The sequence below is a fragment of the Triturus cristatus genome, chromosome 1_2 (assembly GCF_964204655.1).
Source record: "Triturus cristatus chromosome 1_2, aTriCri1.1, whole genome shotgun sequence".
Taxonomy (NCBI): Eukaryota; Metazoa; Chordata; class Amphibia; order Caudata; family Salamandridae; genus Triturus; species Triturus cristatus.
In genome coordinates this window covers 733,544,790-733,555,296 of record NC_140580.1, presented here as the reverse complement: position 1 = coordinate 733,555,296, position 10,507 = coordinate 733,544,790, and the positions used below count along the sequence as shown (strand labels likewise).

The 10,507-nt window shown below is 40.5% G+C and overlaps 1 protein-coding gene across 1 annotated transcript in view; it reads right to left on the bottom strand.

Annotated features, from left to right (window-relative positions):
- Positions 1 to 858: 858 nt before the first annotated feature.
- Positions 859 to 10,507, bottom strand: part of CFAP107 (cilia and flagella associated protein 107) — a 207,197-nt gene continuing 197,548 nt past the window's right edge. The window contains exon 4 of the mRNA XM_085615135.1: positions 859 to 1,636. Coding sequence (XP_085471261.1) covers positions 1,353 to 1,636 — 284 coding nt within the window. The 3' untranslated portion in view covers positions 859 to 1,352. The remainder of the gene's footprint in view (positions 1,637 to 10,507) is intronic.

The window sequence follows — 10,507 nt, the reverse complement described above, 5'->3', positions numbered from 1 at the left end:
TTTGTTTATTTTTCTTTTCTCTGTATAAACCTCTCTCACAAGGAAAAACACAAGGTCTTTGACTGCATGCTGTGTTTAGGTTCCTCCGGGTTTTGTTTCGTCTTCTCCCGTGGACCTTGATTCTCTCCTCAGGATATCTTCCTTCTTGGAACTGCCCCTCAGGCAAAACACAAATTGGGAAAGACCTTAGTATTTTATGTTTGGCCTATTAGGTTAACCTTCACCTTTAAGACTAGTGCATGGGAAAACCGGAGGGGATGCTTAACCTTGTCCGTTGTGTCTATTCCCTACCAGATACGTGTGGGGTGGGGAAGTAAGCACAAGTAGAAACGAGAGGGAGAAAGTGCCAATTCCAAGTGAGTCTGGCATTCTCCCCACCACGCTCCCTTCAGAGCCCAACCAAATATCCCTGTCCGTGAGCCCACCACCAAGCCCTCTGAAAAAAACCTTTGGCACTTGCCTGAGGATCTGCTGTTGAATCCTCGCGGTGTCCTCTGGTTTCAAGATCTTCTAGCTGTCTACAGTTTCGTTTTGGGCTGCCGGTCTCGGCTCTCCTGTCGTGGATTTCTCCTCTCCATGCCGTTCTTCCTCACTGCCAGTCTCCAGCCTCCATCTTCCAACGTCTTTTTCTGGTTTGAGTCTCTGACCCTTCTCCGTTTGTGTTCTTGCATCTCAGTGATCTCCGTTACATATAGGGGAGTGGCTTGCATAGCCACTTGAACGTTTGTCCTTATCAGAGCAGTTGCCCTGGGGTATTCATCGGGGTCAGTTCCAGTGGTATCAACAAGCGTTTATCACATGCACACTGTTAATCTCCATGCACACATTTTAAGGAGGTATACTTTTTCACGTATTAACTACAAAAATGTTGTCAATGTTTATTCAAAGGCATCACAATTCGATGTACAATATCGATGATGTCACTGCATGACTTTGTTGAAAATGAGGCACAAAATTTACACAAATTCTGCTTGGGTGAAACACTATCATATCGCAAATTTTACATTGCATAAGCACTCATTACAGGAGGGATAAAAGGCACACCACCATTGGGCAAATTCCCTTAAATAGACCCATAACCATTTATTTATTTTGAGCACCTAACACCATTATTCACAACCTTTTGACCTTATACAATTACCACAGATCAAGTAGAAAGTGTATTTTGTATTTAGTTTCAACATTTACTTTTTTTCAGCATCATCAGCTTTATTGGGGTTGACATAAGTGATGTAAGGACTGGTGACTCAGGATGTTGCTGTATTGGTGGGCTTTACAGGAGCATACAGATTATCCACTGATCTTTCGGAAAGTAAGTAATTCAAACAGGTAGGCATAGCAGGGATATTGCCTTAACAGGCCGCATCTACCAGAGGTGCTTCTGTGATGATTTTTACTCCATGGTCAGGAACTTGTAGGTCTTGCTGTGCTTTTAAATCCAGGTCCTTGCGGAGGTAATCAGGTGCATGTGTGGTGCTGGAGAGTATTCGTGGGGCTACCGCAAACCGAGGAAAGGCCATGGCAGACCTTGGAGGTAGTCTATAAGAATCAGCATAAACACTTCTCAGGTCATCACTCATTTGCGCTCTCCATTTTTTGGACATCTCTTGAACAAGGCCAAAGTTGGTAGGTGGTGCTGCAACCGCAAATAAAGATGATTATTCAGTACCAATACAGCAGTCCTCTCTATCAAAGGGACATCAAGTTCAAATAACAGTTCTCTTTAACCAATCCTGCATTACTAACAATCACCAACAATAAGCATTTCAGATCATTCCTTTGTTTGATAATGTTGGCTAAGGGTTTAGTACATTGTGACAGCATTCATCGGATGGTCCCATTAAAATGACTAAGTTCCATGCCTGTAGATATCTAAATTCTTATACTCTCCTCATTTTATATAACTGCTGATTGTATAGGATTCTTGCCATGTGCACACTACTGATGCAAGCCCATAGGATTTTTCGGTTGTTTATACCCCCGAAACAAGTCACAAGTAGAGGAAGAATTTTTGGAAAGTTTCACTTCGGAACTCTCACGTGCCTGCTTCAAAAACTTGCACCAAGAACTTATTATAATGTCAAAAACTATTTTCAACATTTCTGCTAAGAATACTCAAAGCATTAATGTGGCTGTTACAAGGTGTAGGGACTGGCTACCCATATATATCACAGAAAAGCAATGCAAAATCTTTTTGAGTTAGAAAGTGAGCAAAAACTGAGTGAAACTGCTACAGTTAGCAGTATACAAAGCAGCCAGGGGCCACCACAAATTACCAGAATAAAACAAAGGCCCTATTCACAAAGGTATGTATACATGAAAAAAGTCTCTGTATACAGAGAGCTCCAACTAAGCCTAAGTGGAGATCCTTTCATGGATGGAATTTGCCATTTCTGTGCAGAGAATTTAGGGGGAATAGTCTCCTATAACCAATTTCATGACTGCAAAGTTACTATTAGAGACTTTCCACATGTTTACACCATGCTAGTCACCACTGTTTAGTCATAGATAGGTCAGACTCTCCATAGGAGGAGAGTTTTAAATTTTGCTATAACTTTGGCATTGTTTGTTTGATAAATCTTCATAAAACTTTCCAAACAAAAAATCATCCACCTCAGCTCTTTGCTAGAAAGTTTTAAGTGGTCCTTCAAGCAGGTTTAGAGAAAAGGGGTGGTCCCATAATGTTTTTGCCAGGCAATTTCCATTGTGAAGATTAGACAATAATATAGATAAAACAGAGGACCAGAATGACACCAAATTTAACAGAAAGCTAAATCTTTACACAGAGAGCGAACCTTTTGTGATTTTGTAAATATGTTTAGCCGTTTTAGCGAATTAAAAGTTTTAAAAAATATCGCTATTTAGTGCAGGATTCCAGCAGGAAAATAAATCATTTTTATTTGCTGGCCAAGCCTCTACTATGCATACCCTACGCCTTTTACAGAAGTGCTCATGGAGACCCCCCTCCCTCCATAGATCCATGCCCCATTAGGTGATCATGCCCCTACTACAGACAGATTTTGCTCTGTACCAGACCCTTTGCAGGTTGGTGATCTCTTCAGCACATAGGCCCTACAATGTACAACCTATGCCTTGTTCAGACTTCTTGCTGTATAGACCACTCCCTCTAGACACCGGTGCCCTTTAAAGTGGCTAAGCCACTTATACGCACACTATACACCTTGTACAGAGGTGCTCAAGGAGAGCCCACTACCTCCACAGACCAATGACTCAGTAGGGGGGCAAGCCCTTACTACTCACACCTTTCGCTCTTTACCAGATCCTTTGTAGGTTGGCGATCTCTTGGGTGCATTCGATGAGATTTCAGTGGCCAAGACCTTACAATGCACAGACTACACCTTGTACAGAAGTCTTCATGGACAGCCCACGCCTTCCTGACACCCACACACACACTTAGGTGGTCAAGCCCCTACTACTCATGCCCTATCCCTGTACAGAAGTGCTCATGGAGAGCCCACTCCTCCATGGACCTATGCCCCATTACGTAGGCAAGCCTCTCCAACACACCCCTATGTGGGTTGGCGATCTCTTAGGCACAATCAATGAGATGCGTGTGGCCAAGCACACTACCTACAAGCACCTACAATGCACAGCCTAATCCTTTTACAGAAGTCTTCATGGAGAAACCACTCCCTCCAGACACTCAAGTATCATTAGGTAGCTAGTCCCCTATTACGTACACCCTTTGCTTCACCTTCTAAAGATGTTGTGATGGACAGCCCACTTCCTCAGACCCCCAAGCCCCATTAGGTGGCCAAGCCCCTACTACACAAACCTTTTGTCTTGTATAGAAGTCTGCAGGGAGAACCCAGTCCCTCCAGACACCCAAGCCCCATTAGGTGTCCAGGTCCCTACTAAGCACAACCTTTTCCTCGTACAGAAGACTTCACTAAGAGCCCACTCCCTCCAGACAGCCAAGCCATATTAGATGGCCAAGCCCCTACAGTGCACAGCCTTCACCTCCAGACTCCCAAGCATCATTAAATAGCCATGCCCCTGCAACACAAAGGTTATGCCTTCTACAGAGGTCTTCACAGAGAGCCCATTCCCTCTAGACATCCAAGTCCATTAGGTATTCAAGTCCCTCTACGCACACACTTCACCTTGTACAGAAGTTTTCACGGAGAGCCTACTCCCTTCAGACAGCCAAGTCCTATAAGATATTTAAGGCCCTTCTACGCACACCCTTTGACTCCTGACACCCATGCAGCATTAAGTGTCCAAGCCTCTAATGAGCACACTGAGCCTCCAACTTCTACAGAAGTCTTCAAAGAGATCCCACTCTCTCCAGACAAGCAAGCCCCTTCAGATAGCCAAGCCCCTACTATGCTTCCAGGCATCCCAAGTCATGTTCCCAGTTGTGTTCTCTCAATTCATTGTCACACTTTCTACAGGCTTCTACCAACATAGAAACCCTTGTGCTATAGCGCAAGCATGTCTATGTTGTGCTCAGTGATGTTTTTGTTCAGGAAGGGAACCTTAAGCCACATAATCCATCCTTTGAGGATATTACCTCTATGTATGTGTACTCTAGAATACAGAACACATGCAGAGAGGAATAAATTAAAAGAAATAAAAGTATTTCTCCATACACCATTATCACAGAGGCAAAGGACTTTATTGCAAATCCATGTCTACAAGTTTTTATAGAAAGGAATTTGTTTCAAAATCCATGGGTGAATGTACGGGAACACCCATACTGCACCTGTGGAATGCCCCTTTGGCGCAAAGTAATACACAGCAGTGCATTGCACTACATTGAATTCCTATTAGTAATAAACCAGCACAAAGAATTATTAGAATTTTGTGTCAGGTCTGCGTTAAAAAATTAAGGGAAACCTGAAGCAAAATGTTTGAAAATTTCACAGAAACTATTTTGTTTGAGTTTTTCTGCCACATAAAAATATACTTACCTTTTAATATTATAAACTATTATGCTACACTAACATTAAGAGACTAACATAACATACAACATTATGTTTTTCTATTTTTAAAACAGAAAAATTGGTTCTAAAAATTATTTTTTTGTATTTTTTGAACATTTTAATTTATTTTGTACTTTTACACTTTGTTGTTGGGTTTAACAAAAATAACAAAAAGAGAGAAAGTAAACTTGGAGAGATTAATAAAAAAACCTAACAAGCTAATTCTCCTTGGGGCATTTGTGTTCAGAGGCTAATTTGTTCCTGACAGTTGTGTTCAATTCCCCAGCACAGATGGTATTGCTGCTCCTCCTATAGTACATGAACATTTCTTGGTATGGAAGATGTATATCTCCTTGGTGTTGCAGCTCTTCAGGGGGCACTTGATCTCTTGCTGCAACTGATGGTCCAGAGGTTGGTGTGGCTGCCTCCTGTGCATCCCTGTCCATACCAGCTCCCGAAAGCAGCTTCAAGGGAAGATGGGTTTAAGGCTCATTTGTGTTGTCACACCCCTGAAATACCATGTGAGTACTTTTTAGTTGTAGCTGTTCCGCTGGAGATTTTGTTTTTTGCAGGTGTTACAAATAACATGTTTTGAAAAAAAAACTCTCTCCGGGAGGCAGGCCAAAAAATTGCCAAACATACAACTTCTTAGTGGTGTGGGATATCATTGGTTTCTGCTCCATCATCTCCTCTTGACTCTCCTAACCTGAAGTCACGTTGCACCCAACAATAAAATTGCAAAAATGTAATTAATGGTTCAGGGAATACCAGAAGCTCTTATTACTCCAAAAAAGTAATGAGAAATTAGGTGAAAAGTGTGAGGTGAAGGTGACTATTATTTCAACTAATCAGATGTCTTTCATGCCTGTGCAAAGGTCTTGCGTTAGTCTCGCAGCACTTCCACAATACTCCCACAGGGCTTCAAAAAGTAAAAAGAAGGTCGTTTTTCCCCAAAAATCTGAATAATTGTTAGAATTTCCAGGTTCTGCTGTGCTTCTACTGGACCAGGAACAGAAAGTAAAACCCATATGGCACTCTCACTGGTTGCAGGAGTCCCATGGGAGTATTGTGGGACCCATGGAAAGGCAAAAAAGTATATAAAAATTATTAGAAGGCACTAACTTGATAAATCTAAGCACACCACTAAAAATTAAAAAGAAAAACTTATGATAATATTTAATTATATCTAACTATCCTAGTAATATTTTACTTCACACACAAAAATCCTGAACATTTACTGAAAAAACAAAGGATAAAGTGACGCTGTAGTTAGGTATGGCAATAATATGAATTCATTATTATTTCCCTATATTCTCACAACTCCCCCTTGTCTATCGAACACTGCCTACAATATGTATTCCTCTGTGTGCAGATATCTTGGCCCTTGTGGCAGTGTGCTCCCTACAGAAAAGATAAGTGCGGGGCAGTGGAGATTTCTGGTGGGGATCTCTGACCAGAGGTTTGTGAACGAATTGCTTGATATGTAAAGTAAAATTACTTCATATACTCCAAAATAGGTATTGGGAATAGGGTCAAAAAAGTTTAAATTCCATTTAATCAACAGAATTGATCAAGAGGGAAGCATATGGAGAGAGTTTGCATTTTTCCTACTATCTTCAATTTGATACTAAGGTCTTGATATCTGTTGTACGAAAGGGATGGTTGTTCAAGCTGTTACAGCTTATTTTTACCTTAATGTCCTTCCCTTGGTTCCATTAGGCAAAGAATCCAGATGATTAGAAAGTTGTAGGAGAAATATACTTTCTTCTGTAAGCTCGGCTTTAAGATCTGTTAACACCATATGTGTTATGTCTAACATACTTAATAGGACTCAGTGGCAAAGAGGCTACCTTCTCTGCCAGAGGAAGCCAGAATTGAGCTATTGCGGGTGGTGCAAGTTGGCCGGGAGGCGGTGAAATTCACCATTAAATGCTGTATGGACACTACTGATTCTGTGGGTAGAGCTATGGTGCATTGCTGTGTCAGTCTGAGTTTTCGGTACCTGTGCAAGAGGGCCTAAAAGTTATGCCGTTCGATGGTGTCCATTTATTTGGTGAACAGGCTGATTCGGTTTTAAGAGCTGATTCGGTTTTAAGACGCATCAGAGCTGGTAGATCTGATAAGCTCACTTAAGTTATTTTTGTAAGCTTGAGTTTGGTTTTCTTTCTTGTTTAGAGGAGCATCTACATGACTGAGTTATGATATGTTTCATCTGGTACGTTCATGAGGTTTATTTGATACCTGATGTTTTTATCCCCGGACAGTTGGGATTTCACAAGTTGTGTTCCCCAATAAGTGGTTTTCTTGGTGTTTCTGCTAGGCCCAGAAGTGCTGGACTCTTTTGATGATAGTTTTTCAGGGTTTAATTTTTGTTACGTTTTTTATTTGAGCCCTGTTATGCACGTCCTACAGTTTGAGTTACTCTGGAGAAGAGTTCAGCCTCAAGCGTGATACCCTTATGGTATATACTATACTCTATGTAGAGTATTATCTGCCTACTGTCGTGAGCATCTTTAAATGAGCATATATATATATGTGTGTGTGTGTGTGTATGTGCGTGCATGCATGCGTGTGTGTATGTGTGTGTTGTGCTCAGCTTCTGCAAATTTAGTCTCTCGTTTGAGTGGGCATGTGTATGGTAGTTCTCTGTTGTATGATATCATATATAAGTGAATTATGGTACCCCTTATTAGGAACTTTTGAATTTGCACCCCATTGGAGCTTTGGGGTATATAATGTTCCCTTTTATGAGAGACTTATGTGTGAAGACCCTCATAATACACTTGGATAATATTAACATGTCTTTTATGCTTTTGAATGATACAGCACTCGAGCGTCCATCTCAAAATTCCTTCTGATATTTCTCAGGAAGTAGCTGGTAGCCTAAATTATTTTTTATGCGGCTTATACTTTATCCTTAGTATTTACCTTACATTCATGTGATAGGTGAGGTTCTCTATGTCTACTAGATGTGGAACATTATTAACAAAACACTTATCTTGTGAAGCTTTACAACATTATAATACTATTCAGGCTCTGTCTTATGGCCAGTGCTATTGATCATGTCCATGTTCTCTCAGCATGATTAATTGCTTACTTTCCTGGTATGCTATCAGGTTATTATAGGTCTTTAGGCAGATATAGTATCTCTGGTGATTCTATTCCTTCTATTGGAAAAGATTATTAATGTGTTGCCTTTTTCTGGATTGTCATAATGCTGTGCGTTATTACTAAACATTTGCTTTGTTTCTGAAGAACGTTTCCCTCTAATGGTGTACCATTTTTCTCTCTATGAAGAATTCATATAGGTTGATCCTTGAGGGGGACAGAAGTGGACCTTTTAGTTTCTACCTTTTGTAGAAGACTTTTATTACTGACATTTAGGATCATTGCTCTCTTAGAGGTCAATTCCTTTCATTATCTACCTTTCTATAGTTGCTCTTTTTCTTATTCTCTGCCTTAGAGGCTGGAAGTTGGGTTCACACATTGCAAAGTGTGCTTCCTAGAGGGTTAGACAAATTAATGTTTGTCCTTTTCAGTGGAACTTTTACCAGACCATTGGTAGATGATTTCAATTCATAAAGCAAGGACTTGTGCAGACCTAGGTTTTAGTTAGGCTTATCAAGATTTCTTTTTGTTCTTGATATCTTATTCGATTTTATACTACAATTGTGGTCTTTTAGGCAACTAGCATTACTCTGACGGGTTGGATGCTGATGCTTTTTCTGAGGGGTATGATTCTGCTATAGTCACATACTGTTATGTCACTGTTGCCTGCGGATTATTTGTCTCTATTATCTATCTTTTAAAATAAAATGTATTTTGTTGATACATAGGTGTTTAATTATTTTACTTTGTGTATACGTCTCTATATATGGGATATTCTAAAGGTACTTGTACATCTCTAGTTCTATGGGAGGACTGCTTCTATGTAAATAGGGGCTAATTTGTCTTTGGCTTCTTTTTATCTGAACAGTTGTTTTCCCCATGGAGGATGGATTTTTATCTGTGTAGTTTGTAGCGCGGTCCTGACCTTATATGGTTTACAAGTGTTATTGAATAGCCAGTGGCAAGGCCAGCTTTTCTGGGTTTCACAGGTTCAAACATGCTGTCATGTCTTTTAGGCTAGTACTGTCATGTATACCCCTATTGCATACATTTGTCCCATCCACACAAAAATAATGATTCTAAACAGGTGACCTTTTACCTAGTAGCTTGCTCCTGTCTCTTCGACACCAGGCTCTCAGTATTCTATCGTAATCCCTGTACCTGACATACAGAAACATGTCCTCAGGCACAGTATAATTATTCTGTATAAGGGTCACCACTTTTTCTATCCTTGGCCAACAGCCAGCTGTGCATGATCGCATTTGTTTAGAAAAACATTTATGATTGTTTTAAAAACATTTATGATTGTTTTTAAATATATGGATTCTAGAAGAAATCCTGGAGTGACCACTCTAGTATATAAGACCCTTATTCCCCCCTGCACATCAGAGGAGAACTCCTTCCAAGCTGATCACGGGGTCCTGCATGCTGAATCATCGACACGCAGCATTCTGACAAACCTTGCGGGCTGTCATCCACGAAGCAGAGACGGGGTCCTTCGTTCTCAACCATGAGGTGAGGGGGATGGTTCTTCCCATGGGGTTTCTTGGCTGTATATATATATATATATATATATATATATATATATATATATATATATATATATATATAGCTCCACACACATACATGCTACATATACAGATCTCGGCTAGGTACATTCAGGCAAATTACTTAGGGCACGCATTTTAGGAATATGCAAGTGCCCCTGTTTTTATCTGAAATGCTTATGTTCATCTTAATACCACTATGGTAGAAATGTATCTACTATTTACTATATTGGTACTAGCAATCTCTTTCTTATGCTTCTGTCTCCAGATTGCCACAGCAAATATTTTTTACACAAGACTGGCGCTGGACCAATAAATACTTTCTGAAATGTCCGAATCGCCCTCCTGTGTATTTTCTGAGAATAAGTGAACTCGAGTGACTGAGCGAAAAGTACTGTGTTCCACGATCCCTGTGGAATCAGACTAGTCATGTTCAGTGGTTGTCAGACACTACCTACACCACTGTAAGAGACAGGGGGGTGGTAGTGGCACTGTGGAGCTAGCTGGTCTAACGGCTGACATATCCTGTGGGGGTTTTCGGAAGTGGTTGGGACACCAAGCCCTCAGTTTAGGTCATTCAAAACGTGCAGGTCTTGGGGATTCTTAGGAACTACACGACAATGCTGTTTGGACTTGGGTATATTCCCAAATGATTATGGATAAGTTTTATTGTCATGAGTAATATCTTCTCCATGCTTTTATTGTCTTATAATTTTTGTTACTGTGGTTCTGTCCACAGTTATTGTGAGGTAAGATCTTCTAAAGCAGTTCTGTCTTACTGGCATGGGTGTATTATTGCCATGGTTTAAATGTCTTGCAACTTTATTTACCTATGGCCCCTTCTACGGGACTTTATATGGTAGGGTATGATTCTACTCACCTACATTATTATAAATGTCCTGTCTT